The following is a 17551-nucleotide window of genomic DNA, read 5'->3' on the forward strand; positions in this document are numbered from 1 at the left end:
AGGATGAAGCAGGAGTTGTAATTTTCATATGAACAAAGTCCTCAGAACAAGTTAGCAATTACTTAAACATAAAATACGATTAATAAAATTACCACATGTCTCAACTATTGAGATGTGAATGATATATATCTTGCACAACATCAAAACATGCACGTTATCCTCATATCATTGAAAGCGTTGCGCAAAAATCCTAGAACTCTAGTAAGTTTATTACTTGCATAGTCATGAATCATGATTACACTATTTGCCTTGAAAATTCCTTTCAAGCCTCTCATTTGCAGCAACAAGTTCAGCAGAAATTCCTGGTTCATTGGCTGAGTGACCCGCATTAAGGACCACCTGCCACAATTCAGATTATACCATTCAGATTGTCATTCAAAATAACAGGAATCAGTCACCTCAAGATCTCATAAAAAAGCATATTGATGACACAAAAATAGATGTTTGTCTTTCAAAATTACATATTAGTTTACAAACAAGCAAGGAATATGAGAGTTTGTATATATGCATTTTATTATTTCTTACCAGGTCTCTGACTGCAATGAAATGCAAGCAAAATATGGACTTAAAATATGCAAACTCTTAACTGACTACAGACAGTATCATGAATCTGAGTCATACCCAAGGAAGAGCCCAAAACAACTACTACCGGCATATGGTATACAGAGGATCATACTGACCCTTACTTCCACCTAAATAATTAAATCTTAAAACGTAGCAAAATTATTGAGTGTCCGGAAGCATACAAATTCAACAACTTTGATATAGCAAGGGGATATAAAAAAAAAACACTGATTTGTTTATTTTATAGAACAGAGATGAATCATGAATCTTTTACAGGGAGCTAAAATCAACAGTCCTAGTTTGATATATGGAAGACTAACACAGAGGAATGCTGGAACCTTCTTGACTGTGGGCAGGCAGACTTAAAAGATTTCACTGGCTACCATATAATTCCTTAGACTACAGCGGCAGAATAATGACTGGCACACATGACTGCAGAACATTATGAAAACGAACACATGTGCATTACCTTGAAGTCAGCTTCTGGCCAAGCTTTGTGGAGATCCCAAGCTGACATCATTGGACAAACGATGTCATATCTACCCTGTAAAAACAGCAATTGCACAGTATCAATTTCATGATCATTTTATTACTGAAGGTCTTCCATTTCTCTATCTTCTTCTTTAATGCATTAATCTATGTGAAACACGGTTCTATTCAGAAGGTTATATTTATTTATCGGTACAAATATTTGTTCAATTTATTTTGACTTATTTCAGACAAAATTAGTTCAAATAAATTCAGACCAAATAAGTTTTGCTGAAATGAACAAAAAATAGTGCTGACATGCTCACAAATAAGTTTTGCTACAGCAAAAATAAATTTAAATAATACTTGTATAAGTTAAGATAAGTTCAGATAATATAAGTTTAAAACAAAATCAGTCGAATAGAACAAAGCCTAGAGATGGGAGAATGTTTACCTGCACAATAGTACACTTAATGTGCCTTATTTTGTCAATGTTATCAAGCAGGAATGAATCAGAAGGAAAGAAACCTTTATTCTTAAAATAATGATTTTCCACACAAGCAAATGCCTGAAAAAGAAAACCAATTAAAATAGCTATACCACACAATGCAAAACAGTCACTTTCCAAAGCCCAAAGTATATATATATTCACAAATTTTCCTTGAGGAATACAGACATCAGTAGCAGACGCCTTCCTCAACCCCAAATGTACAAAAAGGAAAGCTAGAATAAGTTTATATGCCAACAAAAAAAAGCTAATACACAGAGCTTTTAGGTACGACCATCACAAACTTATCAGTGAAAATTCATCATCATCCCCTCGCTTGATGTTATCTTCATTAGGAATAAGATGGGCTGTCATCATCTCCAATGTGGTCCATGCTTTTGCAGCAGCCAGCTTCATAAACCAAAGATAGAGATTGTTTTAGGTAAAAGATATCCACAAGCTACAGGAGAGAATAAATTGTTTACCTGCCATGTTTTACTGTGTACAAAAACTTTGGGAAGACCCAAAAACATTAATCCCAATAAAAGTAAGACAAATTATTGAGTCCCTTAGACTTCCATCGTGGAGATGTGTTCAAGAAGAACTTTCCACCCTCAATTTTTTGCCCAAGTTAATACAACTTATCTTTAAAATGCATTTAGTTATAAAATTAAATTAAATAAACAAAACAAAAAGGCCCATAGCAAGTTACTACAAATAGGACCACATATCAACACAAGCGAACCTAACCTGTGTTTCCTTATCATCTGAATTTAACCTCTTGTGGTAAGCATCGACAAAACATCCCCTTTCACTTTCAGGAATAAGATCTCTGAATTGTTCCCAAGCTGCATATGGAAGAAGTGAACTAACATTGAACAATTTGAAGTACCCAAGAAAATGACATTAACACATGATGCAAGATATATGTAAATAAAATTAAAAAAAAAAAAAAAAAAAAAGGCCATCAGCAGAAACAATGATCCTGGAATATGAAACTATGCATAAAACAAGAAGTATGTTAAAAATCACAAATTTCTGGCTCCATAATAAATCACATTGCAAACGGAAAATTAGTTTGAAACCCATTAAATACCAGCAATAAAAGATGACAAGACAATTTCCATATTTCCAATAATAATGATACACCAAAGTATCTAGAAAAAAGCTGACATATTCTACTCCCTCTTTGACAGCATCAAAGAGGAATATGAAACAATGTCAGCACTCAGCAGTCCTCAAGGACATGAAATACTATATTTTACATACATTTGTTGGGGATCAACAGTAGGCAACAATTCATTTAACTGTGTTGGGCTATTTTTCCAAGGACCACAAGTAATACCCTAATGAAAAATCTATCTAGGAGAAAGTTAAACCATAAGAATGAGAACCAAAATAGGTATACACTCATGCTATATTCCTTTTTAGCAGGATTTATTATATAAAAATAAATAAATAAAGAGTTTAAAATTGTAATAAACAAAAATACTGATTTTCCTTTGTAGAGTCAAATAAGATATGTCATAAGTGTACTGCTTTTCTTAAAATGCTCTGGCTACTAAAATATGCTGAAGCACTATATCTGTCAAGGCTTCACAGAAAATTTTAACAAGAGAGAAGAGACCATTAAGAGGGACCAATTGTACAATTAAACTCTCAAAATGTTCTTGTATGAGACAGATCGATTTGTGATAAGCTGCTCAAGAATTTAAGATTTGCATTAAACTAGGTGTCAGTTACATTCACAGTGTCAGCATCTATGCAAGAGTATAAGAGCGTTATGATATTGGACAAAAGTATTATCAAACAGAATTAGCTTAAGCATAGGGGCATCATGTAATATACCCCATCATTATCTACTCTAAACTTTGAAGGGTCCAGAAAATGTTCCAATGTAAAGGTCTTGATGCTATCCCAATGTCCACAAATGCTATTTTTGCATAGGCAGGTATACAAACAATTTACTCTTCAATCACGTAATCATATTCTGAATTTTGGAGAGCCCAGATCACTCTAATAGTTAGTCCATCTTTTTGTTCTTGAAGTACATGGGTAGGCATTAATATTGGTATTATTGCACTCTCTAGGGGCTGTTTGGTTCATGAAACTGGAATGGGTTGGGATGCAATCTCATACCGGGGGGGTGGGGGTGGGGTATGGTTTCTAAATCCCATACTAGTTTGAAGTTGTTTTGTTTGTTGGAAAGATTCTACATTTCATTAATGGAATTGATTGTGAATCTTAGGGGAGGGATGGGGTGGGTATAGGATTCCAAGGGGGTGGGGTCTTGGTATGAGGTACCAAAGTTAAAAAGGCTAACCAAACAATACAATGGATGGAATGGATTTTAACTTCACTCCAACCCATTCCAAAGGGTCCAACAAAACGACAAATGACGTAAGAAGTATGAAACAGGAATTCCAGTAACATCAGCAAGTATTATGGACCAATAAATCAGCAAAAACCAGTAAGGTCAAGGGTCAAGATAAGCCTCAAATAAGAACATGTGTAATCTACAGATAGTTAATGAAAATCGAAGGAATATACCATCAGGAAATATAGTAGCAGCACCCCCTTCATAGAACCAATCAATCTCTTTTTTGCGTAAGAGAAAGATCCCTCTAAGGACCAGGCCAGTGACCTGACATAAGATCAGATGAATTGTCTCAATAATAATGGGTAAATTTTAAGCTCATTAAAGAGTTGGACTCACTACAACTGGAAATTGGGTGTCAAGGAAACCTTGTCGGGATGAGCCTGACTGTATGCAAGAGCCAGAGTACTTCCCCATGAGCCACCAAAGACCTGCACAAGGGAAAAATACAACCATACATAGTTAGACCAAGAAATAGCGAATTTCAACCAAATAAGTAAACCAACCTGCCATTCAGGAACTTCCAAGTGCTCTCGAAGCTTTTCTATGTCTGCTATGAGATCCCATGTTGTATTTTCCTCCAAACAAGCATGAGGTGTGCTCTTGCCAGCACCTCTCTGCAAATATATTAAAATGGCCATACTTACCAGAATACTGCTAAAGGTATAATATAACAAGTATCTCAAATCAAATTTAGCTGCTAACCTGATCAAAGAGGATAATTCTGTAAAACTCAGGATCAAAAAACTTTCTATTACTTGGAGAAGTTCCACCACCTGGACCACCATGAAGAAAGACAACTGGCTGCAAGAAGAGGTTCAATAAATGATGAATGCAAGAACTAAAGTTAAGCATGAACTGGATTTCATCAACTAATGTAACACAGATCCAAAAAGCTCTTCTACTTTAAAGAATTTGTTGTGCTTACTGTATAAACATGTATCCTTAGCCATCATATTCTTATAAACTAGAGAATATATATATTGACAAGATAGACTCTGGGATTGCACAGTATTGAAGCTGAACCCTCAACATATATACATAAAGGGTTACATAGACCTTAATACGACCATGGGGTGCCAAGTTGGTTATTTAAATAACCATCTCTTACAGCTATTTACTACCAATGTAACCAAATTCCCAAAAAGCCACATAACCGAATTTAACTCATTCTTGGGACTTTGTAGACCTATTGATGGGCCTTTGATGATTCCAAAACAACTTATATAACCTCGGACGACACCCATGCATCCACTTCAATTTTGAAAAAAATTCCAAGTTTTGTCCAAAAGCGTGGATTATAACCTTTAGTTTAGAATAATTTCCGACTTTTTGGTACCAGAACGGAAACATGTCAAGGAGCATCCCATAGACCCTAAGACACCTCAAGAGTCCAATTGGGTGGTAGAAACCATCCATTTTCCCTTTAAAATGTCAATTTACCCGGTTACAACTTACGCCCCCTTCATTAATGCAAGTCCACCACGGGACTTTATCTGACCTACTAATGGTCATATATGGTTCCAAGTAATATTATATAATTTAGAGATTTTTCAACACCGGTCTCAAAACATCCAAAATTGGTATGATTTCGTGTACTATAGTCTTCTTTTTTTTACAATTTGGGACTTTTGCAGCCAGGGAAAAAAGTGGTTAAAGTTCTCACCATGGACCCCACGATACCTTTGGAGGCCTGTTAAGTGGTAGGAACCATTCACTTTACCTTCAAACTCCCAGTTTAGCCATTTACACGCTCACCTCCCATAATTAACAAAAAGGCCACCACAAACCGTATATGACCCACCAATGTTCAAATATGGTTCCAAATAATATTTTATGACGCTGAGTTGCATCCCCTGCAACTCGAGATTTTCAACACCGGTCCCAAAACCACAAAAATTAGTCCAATTTCATGTACTATATAGTCTTCATTTTTTTTTTTGACAATTTTAGAATTTTTTCAAACCCGGAAAAAAAATGGTTGGGGTTCTTCCCATAGACCCCACAACACCTCGGGAGGCCAATTAGGTGGTTGGAAACAATTCACTTTACCTTCAAACTGCCATTTTCATTTACGCGCTTGCCTCTCATAAATCATAATTAACTTAAGGCCACCACAAACCATTATAAGACCGACCTGTGGTCATATATGAATCCAAATAATATTATATGAGCCCGAGTTAAATCCCCTACAATTCATAGAAAAAAGGTCAAAAAATTCCAAATTCGAAATCTATTATCCACACTTTTGAGAAATTTCGGAGGACACGAATCCCGGTGGCAAAAAGTCTCAAGGCCCTAGGGGATACATCTCATGGTCATATAATGTCTTTTGAAACCATATATGACCATTAAATGTTGTCATAAATGTCCGTGGTACGTTTGAATTCACGAAATCGGTGCAAGTTGTGAACTAGTAAATTGATCATTTTAAGGCAAATTGAATGGTTCCACCCACCTAATTGGACCTCCGGAAGGTATTTGGGACCGTAATATACATCTCAGCAATTTTTATTTCCAGACAGAAAAGGTTAAAAAATTAAAAAATTGAAGGCTATTATCCATGCTTTTTGAGGAATTTCGGAGGTTACAGGACCCGGTGGTGAAAAGTCTTGAGACCCTAGGGGATACATCTGAGGCTCATATAATGCCGTTTGGAACCATATATGACCATTATATGTTGTTATAAATGTCCGTGGTAGGCTTGAGTTCACGAAATCGATGCAAGTTCTAAACTTGTAAATTGACGGTTTTAAAGCAAATTGGATGGTTCCACCCACCTAATTAGTCTCCCAAAGGGTATTTGGGACCATGCTAAACATCTCAGCAATTTTTATTTATGGGCGAAAAAAGGTCAAAAAATTCCAAAATTGAAGGCTATTAATCCACACTTTTGAGGAATTTCAGAGGGCACGAAGCCCGGTGGCGAAAAGTCTTAAGGCCCTAGGAAATACACCTCAAGGTCATATAATGTCGTTTGGAACCAAACATGACCATTAAATGTTGTCGTAAATGTCCGTGGTACGTTTGAGTTCACGAAATAGGGCAAATTGTGAACAGGTAAATTGATTGTTTTAAGGCAAATTGAATGGTTCCACCCACTTAATTGGACTTCCGGGTGGTACTTGGGACCGTAACATACATCTCGGCAATTTTTATTTCCAGGCGAAAAAAGTTAAAAAAATTCAAAAATTGAAGGCTAATATCCAAGCTTTTTGAGGAATTTCAGAATTACGGGACCCAGTGGTAAAAAGTCTTGAGACCCTAGGGAATACATCTGAGGCTCATATAATGTCGTTTGGAACCATATATGACCATTATATGTTGTCATAAATGTCCGTGGTAGGCTTGAGTTCACGAAATCGATGCAAGTTCTAAACTTGTAAATTGACCGTTTTAAGGCAATTGGATGGTTCCACCCACCTAATTGGACTACCAGAGGGTATTTGGGAGCATGCTAAACATCTTGGAAATTTTTATTTTCGGGCGGAAAAAGGTAAAAAAATTCCAAAATTAAAGGCTATTATCCACACTTTAGAGGAATTTTGGAGAACACTGATGGCGAAAAGTCTCAAGGCCCAAGGGGATACATCTCAGGGTCATATAATGCCATTTGGAACCATATATGACCATTATATGTTGTCGTAGATGTCCGTGGTAGGCTTGAGTTCACGAAATCGGTGCAAGTAGTGAACGGGTAAATTGTCCGTTTTATGGCAAAATGAATGGTTCCACCCACCTAATTGCACTCCCGGAGTGTATTAGGGACCATAGTAAACTTCACGGCAATTTTTATTTCATGGCGAAAAAAGGTCAAAAAATTCCAAAATTGAAGGCTATTATCCAGATTATTTGAGGAATTTCGAGGTTACGGGCCCGGTGGCGAAAAGTCTTGAGGCCCTAGGGAACATATCTCTGGTTCATATAAGGCCGTTTGGAAGTATATGTGACCATTAAATGTTGTCGTAAATGTCCGTGGTACGTTTGAGTTCACGAAATCGGTGCAAGTTGTGAAATAGTAAATTGATTGTTTTAAGGCAAATTGAATGGTTCCACCCACCTAATTGGACTTCCGGATGGTATTTGGGACCGTAATATACATCTCGGCAATTTTTATTTCCAGGCGAAAAAGGTTAAAAAAATTCAAAAATTGAAGGCTATTATCCACACTTTTTGAGGAATTTCGGAGGTTACGGGACCCGGTGGTAAAAAAATCTTGAGACCATAGGGGATACATCTGAGGCTCATATAATGCCGTTTGGAAACATATATGACCATTATATGTTGTCATAAATTTCCATGGTAGGTTTGAAATCATGAAATCGATGCAAGTTCTAAACTTGTAAATTAACCGTTTTAAGGCATATTGGATGGTTCCACCCACCTAATTGGACTACCAGAGGGTATTTGGGGCCATGCTAAACATCTCAACAATTTTTATTTCCGGACGAAAAAAAGTCAAAAAATTCCAAAATAGAAGGCTTATCCACGCTTTTAAGGAATTTCGGAGGTCACGACTTTCGGTGGCGAAAATTCTTGAGACCCTATGGAATAAATCTCAGGGTCATATAATGCCGTTTGGAACCATATATGACCATTATATGTTGTCGTAGATGTCCGTGGTAGGCTGGAGTTCACGAAATCGATGCAAGTAGTGAACGGGTAAATTGACCGGATTAAGGCAAATTATATGGTTCCACCCACCTAAATGGACTCCTGAAGGGTATTAGGGAGCATGGTAAACTTTTCGGCAATTTTTATTTCCGGGCGAAAAAGGTCAAAAAAAATTACAAAATTGAAGGCTATTATCCACGTCTTTTTAGGAATTTCGAGGTTACGGGCCCGGTGGTGAAAAGTCTTGAGGCCCTAGGGAATATATCTCCGGGTCATATTATGCTGTTTGGAACTATATATGACCATTATTTGTTGTCCTAAATATCCGTGGTAGGCTTGAGTTCACGAAATCGGTGCAAGTTGTGAACGGGTAAATTGACAGGTTTAAGGCAAATTAGATGGTTCTATCCACCTAATTATACTACCGTAGGGTATAAGGAACCAGGGTTAACTTCTTGGAAATTTTATTTCTGAGAGAAAAAAGGTCAAAAAATTCCAAAATCGAAGTCTATTATCCACACTTTTGAGGAATTTTAGAGGACACGAAGCCCCATGGCGAAAAGTCTCGAGGCCCTAAGGGATACATCTCATGGTCATATAATGTCGTTTGGAACCATATATGACCATTAAATGTTGTCGTAAATGTCCGTGGTACGTTTGAGTTCACGAAATCGGTGCAAGTTGTGAAATAATAAATTGATTGTTTTAAGGCAAATTGAATGGTTCCACCCACTTAATTGGACTTCCGGATAATATTTGGGACCGTAATATACATCTTGGCAAATTTTTATTTCCAGGCGATAAAGGTTAAACAAATTCAAATATTGAAGGTTATGCACGCTCTTTGAGGAATTTCGGAGGTTACGGGACCAGGTGGTAAAAAGTCTTGAGACCATAGGGGATACATTTGAGGCTCGTATAATGCCGTTTAGAAACATATATGACCATTATATGTTGTCATAAACATCCATGGTAGGCTTGAAATCATGAAATCGATGCAAGTTCTAAACTTGTAAATTAACTGTTTTAAGGCATATTGGATGGTTCCACCCACCTAATTGGACTACCAGAGGGTATTTGGGACCATGCTAAACATCTCAACAATTTTTATTTCTGGGCGAAAAAAGTCAAAAAATTCCAAAATAGAAGGCTATTATCCACGCTTGTAAGGAATTTCGGAGGTCACGACCCCCGTGGCGAAAATTCTTAAGACCCTAAGGAATAAATCTCAGGGTCATATAATGCCGTTTGGAACCATATATGACCATTATACGTTGTCACAGATGTCCGTGGTAGGCTTGAGTTCACGAAATCGATGCAAGTAGTGAAAGGGTAAATTGACCGTTTTAAGGCAAATTAGATGGTTCCACCCACCTAAATGGACTCCCGAAGGGTATTAGGGAGCATGGTAAACTTTTCGGCAATTTTTCTTTCCGGGCGAAAAAAAGTCAAAAAATTCCAAAATTGAAGGCTATTATCCACGTTTTTTTAGGAATTTCTAGGTTACGGGCCCGGTGGCGAAAAGTCTTGAGGCCCTAGGGAATATATCTTCGGATCATATTATGCTGTTTGGAAATATGTATGACCATTATTTGTTGTCCTAAATATCCGTGGTAAGCTTGAGTTCACGAAATCGGTGCAAGTTGTGATCGGGTAAATTGGCAGCTTTAAGGCAAATTGGATGCTTCTATCCACGTAATTGTACTCCCGTAGGGCCCGTAGGGTATTAGGAACCATGGTTAACTTCTTGGCAATTTTATTTCCGAGAGAAAAAAGGTCAAATCCACACTTTTGAGAAATTTCGGAGGACACGAAGCCCCGTGGCGAAAAGTCTCGAGGCCCTAGGGGATACATCTCATGGTCATATAATGTCGTTTAGAACCATATATGACCATTAAATGTTGTCGTAAATGTCCGTGGTACGTTTGAGTTCACGAAATCGGTGCAAGTTGTAAAATAGTAAATTGATTGTTTTAAGGCAAATTGAATGGTTCCACCCACCTTATTGGACTTCCGGATGGTATTAGGGATCGTAATATACATATCGGCTATTTTTATTTCCAGGTGAAAAAGGTTAAAAAAATTAAAAAATTGAAAGCTATTATCCACGCTTTTTGGGGAATTTCGGAGGTTACGGGACCCGGTGGTAAAAAGTCTTGAAAACCATAGGGGATACATCAGAGGCTCATATAATGCCGTTTGGAAACATATATGACCATTATATGTTGTCATAAACTTCCATGGTAGGCTTGAAATCATGAAATCAATGAGTTCTAAACTTGTAAATTAATCGTTTTAAGGCAAATTGGATGGTTCCACCCACCTAATTGGACTACCAGAGGGTATTTGGGAGCATGCTAAACATCTCTGAAATTTTTATTTCCGGGCGAAAAAAGGTCAAAAATTTAAAAAATTGAAGGCTATTATCCACGCTTCTAAGGAATTTCGGATGTCACAACGCCCGATGGCGAAAATTCTTGAGACCCTAGGGAATAAATCTCAGGGTCATATAATACCGTTTGGAACCATATATGACCATTACATGTTGTCGTAGATAACCGTGGTTGGCTTGAGTTCACGAAATCGATGCAAGTAGTGAACGGGTAAATTGACCGTTTTAAGGCAAATTGGATGGTTCCATCCACCAAATTGGACTCCCGGAGGGTATAAGGGAGCATGGTAAACTTTTCAGCAATTTTTATTTCCGGGCGAAAAAAGTCAATAAAATTCCAAAATAGAAGGCTATTATCCGCGTTTTTTTAGGAATTTCGAGGTTACGGGTCCGGTGGGGAAAAGTCTTGAGGCCCTAGGGAATATATCTCCGGGTCATATTATGCTGTTTGGAATGACCATTATTTGTTCTCCTTAATATCCGTGGTAGGCTTGAGTTCACGAAATCGGTGCAAGTTGTGAACGGGTAAATTGACAGCTTTAAGGCAAATTGGATGGTTCTATCCACCTAATTGTACTACCGTAGGGTATTAGGAACCATGGTTAACTTCTTGGCAATTTTATTTCCGAGAGAAAAAAGTTCAAAAAATTCAAAAATCGAAGTCTATTATCCACACTTTTGAGGAATTTCGGAGGACACGAAACCCCATGGCGAAAAGTCTCGAGGCCCTAGGGGATACATCTCATGGTCATATAATGTCGTTTGGAACCATATATGACCATTAAATGTTGTCGTCAATGTCCGTGGTACGTTTGAGTTCACGAAATCGGTGCAAGTTGTGAAAAAGTAAATTAATTGTTTTAAGGAAAATTGAATGGTTCCACCCACCTAATTGGGCTTCCGGATGGTATTTGGGACCGTAATATACATCTCGGCAATTTTTATTTCCAGGCGAAAAAGGTTAAAAAAAAAATTCAAAAATTGAAGGTTATTATCCACGCTTTTTGAGGAATTTCGGAGGTTACGGGAACCGGTGGTAAAAAGTCTTGAGACCATAAGGGATACATCTGAGTCTCATATAATGTCGTTTGGAAACATATATGACCATTATATGTTGTCATAAACTTCCATGGTAGGCTTGAAATCATGAAATCGATGCAAGTTCTAAACTTGTTAATTAACCGCTTTAAGGCAAATTGGATGGTTCCACCCACCTCATTGGACTACCATAGGGTATTTGGGAGCATGCTAAACATCTCAACAATGGCGAAAAAACGTCAAAAAATTCCAAAATTGAAGGCTATTATCCACGCTTTTAAGGAATTTCGGAGGTCACGACCCCCGGTGGCGAAAATTCTTGAGACCCTAAGGAATAAATCTCAGGGTCATATAATGCCGTTTGGAACCATATATGACCATTATATGTTGTCGCAGATGTCCGTGGTAGGCTTGAGTTCACGAAATCGATGCAAGTAGTGAACGGGTAAATTGACCGATTTAAGGCAAATTAGATGGTTCCACCCACCTAAATGGACTCCCGAAGGGTATTAGGGAGCATGGTAAACTTTTCGGCAATTTTTCTTTCCGGGCGAAAAAAAGTCAAAAAATTCCAAAATTGAAGGCTATTATCCACGTTTTTTTAGGAATTTCTAGGTTACGGGCCCAGTGGCGAAAAGTGTTGAGGCCCTAGGGAATATATCTTCGGATCATATTATGCTGTTTGGAACTATGTATGACCATTATTTGTTGTCCTAAATATCTGTGGTAAGCTTGAGTTCACGAAATCGGTGCAAGTTGTGATCGGGTAAATTGGCAGCTTTAAGGCAAATTGTATGCTTCTATCCACGTAATTGTACTCCCGTAGGGCCCGTAGGGTATTAGGAACCATGGTTAACTTCTTGGCAATTTTATTTCCTAGAGAAAAAAGGTCAAAAAATTCAAAAATCGAAGTCTATTATCCACACTTTTGAGGAATTTCGGAGGACACGAAGCCCCGTGGCGAAAAGTCTCGAGGCCCTAGGAGATAAATCTTATGGTCATATAATGTCGTTTAGAACCATATATGACCATTAAATGTTGTCGTAAATAAACGTGGTACGTTTGAGTTCACGAAATCGGTGCAAGTTGTGAAATAGTAAATTGATTGTTTTAAGGCAAATTGAATGGTTCCACCCACCTAATTGGACTTCCGGATGGTATTTGGGACCATAATGTACATCTCGGCAATTTTTATTTCCAGGCGAAAAAGGTTAAAAAAATTCAAAAATTGAACGATATTATCCATGCTTTTTGAGGAATTTCGGAGGTTACGGGACCCGGTGGTAAAAAGTCTTAAGACCTTAGGGGATACATTTGAGGCTCATATTATGCCGTTTGGAACCATATATGACCATTATATGTTGTCATAAATGTCCGTGGTAGGCTTGAATTCACGAAATCGATGCTTCTAAACTTGTAAATTGACCGTTTTAAGGCAAATTGGATGGTTCCACCCACCTAATTGGACTACCAGAGGGTATTTGGGAGCATGCTAAACATCTCAGCTAAAAAGGTCAAAAAATTCCAAACTAAAGGCTATTATCCACGCTTTTAAGGAATTTCAGAGGTCACGAATTCCGGTGGCGAAAATTCTTGAGGCCCTAGGGGATACATCTCATGGTCATATAATGTCGTTTGGAACCATATATGACCATTATATGTTGTCGTAGATGTCTGTGGTAGGCTTGAGTTCACGAAATCGATGCAAGTAGTGAACGGGTAAATTGACCGTTTTAAGGCAAATTGGATGGTTCCATCCACCTAATTGGACTCCCGGAGGGTATTAGGGAGCATGGTAAACTTTTCGGAAATTTTTATTTCCGGGCGAAAAAAGGTCAAAAAATTCCAAAATTGAAGGCTAATTATCCACGTTTTTTTAGGAATTTCGAGGTTACGGGCCCGGTGGCGAAAAGTCTTGAGGCCCTAGGGAATATATCTCCGGGTCATATTATGATGTTTGGAACTATATATGACCATTATTTCTTGTCCTAAATATCTGTGGTTGGCTTGAGTTCACGAAATCGGTGCAAGTTGTGAAATAGTAAATTGATTGTTTTAAGGCAAATTGAATGGTTCCACCCACCTAATTGGACTTCCGGATGGTATTTGGGACTGTAATATACATCTCGGCAATTTTTATTTCCAGGCGAAAAAGGTTAAAAAAATTAAAAAATTGAAGTCTATTATCCACGCTTTTTGTGGAATTTCGGAGGTTACGGGAACCGGTGGTAAAAAGTCTTGAGACCCTAGGGGATACATTTGAGGCTCATATAATGCCGTTTGGAACCATATATGACCATTATATTTTGTAATAAATGTCCGTGGTAGGCTAGAATTCACGAAATCGATGCAAGTTCTAAACTTGTAAATTGACCGTTTTAAGGTAAATTGGATGGTTCCACCCACCTAATTGGACTACCAGAGGGTATTTGGGAGCATGCTAAACATCTCAGCAATTTTTATTTCCGGGCGAAAAAAGGTCAAAAAATTCCAAAATTGAAGGCTATTATCCACGCTCTTAAGGAATTTCAGAGGTCACGAATCCCGGTGGCGAAAATTCTTAAGGCCCTAGGGGATACATCTCATGGTCATATAATGTCGTTTGGAACCATATATGACCATTAAATGTTGTCGTAAATGTCCTTGGTACTTTTAAGTTCACGAAATCGGTGCAAGTTATGAACCGGTAAATTGAAAGTTTTAAGGATAAATTGGTCCGATTTCGTCTACTAGTGTTAATTTTTTTTTACAATTTTGGACTTTTACAGCACCGGGGGGGGGGGGGGGAAGTGGTTAAGGTTCTTCCCATGGACCCCATGACACCTTAGAGGCCATATAGGTAGTTGGAACCATTCACTTTACCTTCAAATTGCCATTTTAGCCATTTACATGCTCGTATCCCATAATTAAGTCAAGGCTACCACAAACCTTTATATGACCGACTACTAGTCATAAATGGTTCCAAATAATATAATAACTCGAGTTACATCCCCTACAATTTAGAGATTTTTTTACACCGATCCCAAAACCTCCAAAATTGGTTCAATTTTGTGTATTATAGTCTTCATTTTTATTTTTTTTTACAAATTGGACTTGTTTGGACAAGGGGAAAAAAGTGGTTGGAGTTCTTTCCATGGACCCCACAACACCCGGAGGTTATTTAGGTGGTTGAAATCATTCAATTTACCTTCAAATAACCATTCTAGCCATTTACTCGCTCGTCTCTCTTAATTAACTTAAGGCCATCACAAATCTTTATATGACCGACTACGGCGACTAGTGGTCATATATGGTTTCAAATAATATTATATGACCCCGAATTGCATTTCCAACAATTTAGAGAATTTTCGACACCGGTCCCAGAATCTCCAAACTTGGTTCGATTTCATGTACTGTAGTCTTCATTTTTCTTTTGACAATTTTGGATTTTTCGGATCCGGGAAAAAAGTGGTTGGGGATCTTCCTCTGGATCCCACAACTCCTCCCACAACTCCTCGGGAGGCCATTTAGGTAGTTGAAATCATTCAATTTACCTTCAAACCGTCATTTTAGCCATTTACGCGCTTGCCTCCCATAACTAACTCAAGGCCACCATAGACCTTTATATGACCGACTAGTGGTTATATAACGCTTCAAATAATATTATATGACCCAGAGTTGCATCCCTTACGTTTCAAAGATTTTTCGACACCGGTCCCAAAACCTCCAAAATTGATCCGATTTCGTGTATTTTACTCTTCATTTTTTTTTACAATTTTGGACTTTTTCGGACCTGGGAAAAAAAGTGGTTAGGGTTCATCCCACAGACCCCACGACACCACAAGAGGCAATTTAGGAGGTTCGAACAATTCACTTTACCTTCACACCGTCATTATAGCCAAATCGCTCGCCTCTCTTTACTTCCTAGAGTTTCCACCCATCTGACCATCCACTATACCCATTAACGTAAAGTCTATAGCATCGCTCTCTTGCACATCGAGATTTGTCATTCAGTCACTTGATGTAGTCACATTAATTAAACCAAATTTTATATGATCTCATGTCCATTGTTCATCTTCTTTTAATACATCTGATATAAGAAAATTTTAGATTACGATTCTCAATTTTCATAAAATTAGCTCTCATCCTACTCATTTCTTACAAAAAAAATTCATATAGTAGTGTGGCATGTAAAGAGTCCAAAGTTAGCTATTTTTAGCTCAACCTGTCGGAAGAATATCCCCACCAACCTCTTAAGATAATTTAACTCATTTCTTCAGAAATTTTTCTTAAATGAAAATATGTTCACTGATGACTGTCTAACCCTAAGTTGAATCAAGGTTCGAATAGCATCAAGTAAACTTAGTATTCCCAAACAATGGATTGGACAATGGAGGTTGCAATTGGTGTGACACAAACACTAGCAATTTTTTTGTTCGTGTGTGTGAGATTGATCGATCACGAATACTAACATGTACTTCCCACAAACACTGCAAAAGGAGCTAACAACACCACTATGTCCACTTACAGTAAAATGCACATTAAGAAGAAACATAAAGCAGCAACCTTTACCCTTAAATTGCATAATTAAACACCAAAATGAGCAGATTAGCAACTAATTAGCATCAATAATAATAAACTCACATGCCCATTTGGATTCCCAGATTGCTCCCAATAAAGGGTGTGAATATCTGAAACCTTCAAGAACCCAGAACTATAAGGCTCAATTGGAGGATACAGATTCCTATTCACTTCACATGAATCTTCTTCCTTGCTCTCCAACGCCATAATTAACTGTTGCTCAATGCTAGGAACACAATTTCTCACTTGCAGTCTTAGCTTTCTTCGTTCTACACCCAAATAAACATTAAAAAAAAATTAAATCATGAAATTTTACACATACCCAATTTAATTAGGAGCAAATTACAAGTACCCAGATCGAAATTAACAATCAAAAACTGAAATTGAAGACAGAAAGAAGACCTGATGAACAAAATCGATGTTGGGAGGAGATAGAAAAGATGGGTAAAGGAGAAAAAGAAACAAGAGGATGAATTGAAGTGGGAGGCAAACTTTTCAAGAAAAGACTGAACTTTGTTCCTAACATCATCGTTATTATCATCATCTAATACTAGAATTTCACAATCAAGGGATATGCCATGGTAAATATTCAATCAAATTACAGACATTGGCTAGAAAACAGAAATTACCTTAAGCAATGGAGTGTAACAATAATTCGTCTTGCTCGGATTGTAAATTTTCCTTCTTTTTGTTTTTTTGTCCCTTTACTTTTGGGGTTTATACACAAAATAAATCATTTTTCTCCAATTTGGTGACTCTTAGATTGGCATGAGTGTATGACCTTTAATTTGTGTTAGCGTTTGTCCTTTTGGATACCACTTCACCCTAATAAAGTAATTAACATGAAAAAAAAAAGTTTAAACTCAGCCGTTGTCGGAAACAACATCAAACAATGAGCAGTGTAAGGGAACGATGACCGACACTTAAACGAGACTCATAGATGTCGTGATTAAATAAAGCCTCTTTCTACATGTCTTAAAATAAATCAATAATAATGGATGTAACACTACGATGAAAGTGCCCCTGAGATGAGTTAAGGAACTACCCTCTT

At 37.5% G+C, this 17551-nt stretch overlaps 1 protein-coding gene across 4 annotated transcripts; it reads right to left on the reverse strand.

Annotated features, from left to right (window-relative positions):
* Positions 1 to 79: 79 nt before the first annotated feature.
* On the reverse strand, positions 80 to 17298 carry LOC110685035 (proline iminopeptidase-like). Of its 4 annotated transcripts, none has more exons than XM_021861496.1 (10): positions 16903 to 17093; positions 16564 to 16769; positions 4602 to 4700; positions 4265 to 4513; positions 4070 to 4163; positions 2270 to 2367; positions 1815 to 1930; positions 1487 to 1600; positions 1034 to 1108; positions 80 to 339 (listed from the first exon to the last, which is right to left on the reverse strand). In XM_021861496.1, exons 1-7 carry the CDS (start codon positions 17042 to 17044, stop codon positions 1817 to 1819), a joined length of 1002 nt encoding a protein of 333 aa, XP_021717188.1. In that variant the 5' UTR covers positions 17045 to 17093; the 3' UTR covers positions 80 to 339; positions 1034 to 1108; positions 1487 to 1600; positions 1815 to 1816. The 4 variants fall into 4 exon arrangements, with proteins under 4 accessions (XP_021717188.1, XP_021717189.1, XP_021717190.1 ...); XM_021861497.1 differs by having other exon boundaries at positions 1487 to 1930; positions 4265 to 4327; positions 4403 to 4513; positions 16903 to 17090; XM_021861498.1 differs by lacking the exon at positions 16903 to 17093 and adding an exon at positions 17130 to 17298 and having other exon boundaries at positions 1487 to 1930.
* Positions 17299 to 17551: the final 253 nt, after the last annotated feature.

The sequence above is a fragment of the Chenopodium quinoa genome, unplaced genomic scaffold, assembly GCF_001683475.1.
Source record: "Chenopodium quinoa cultivar QQ74 unplaced genomic scaffold, ASM168347v1, whole genome shotgun sequence".
Lineage (NCBI taxonomy): Eukaryota > Viridiplantae > Streptophyta > Magnoliopsida > Caryophyllales > Amaranthaceae > Chenopodium > Chenopodium quinoa.

Excerpts from the sequence above, each read along its gene's own strand:
- LOC110685035 (XM_021861496.1), bottom strand. The coding sequence starts at position 17,044 with ATGATGATAATAACGATGATGTTAGGAACAAAGTTCAGTCTTTTCTTG. Across the intron at positions 16,770-16,902 it reads ACATCGATTTTGTTCATCAG|AACGAAGAAAGCTAAGACTG; the intron begins GTCTTCTTTCTG and ends ATTTGGGTGTAG. Across the intron at positions 4,164-4,264 it reads GTCAGGCTCATCCCGACAAG|GTCACTGGCCTGGTCCTTAG; the intron begins GTTTCCTTGACA and ends ATCTTATGTCAG.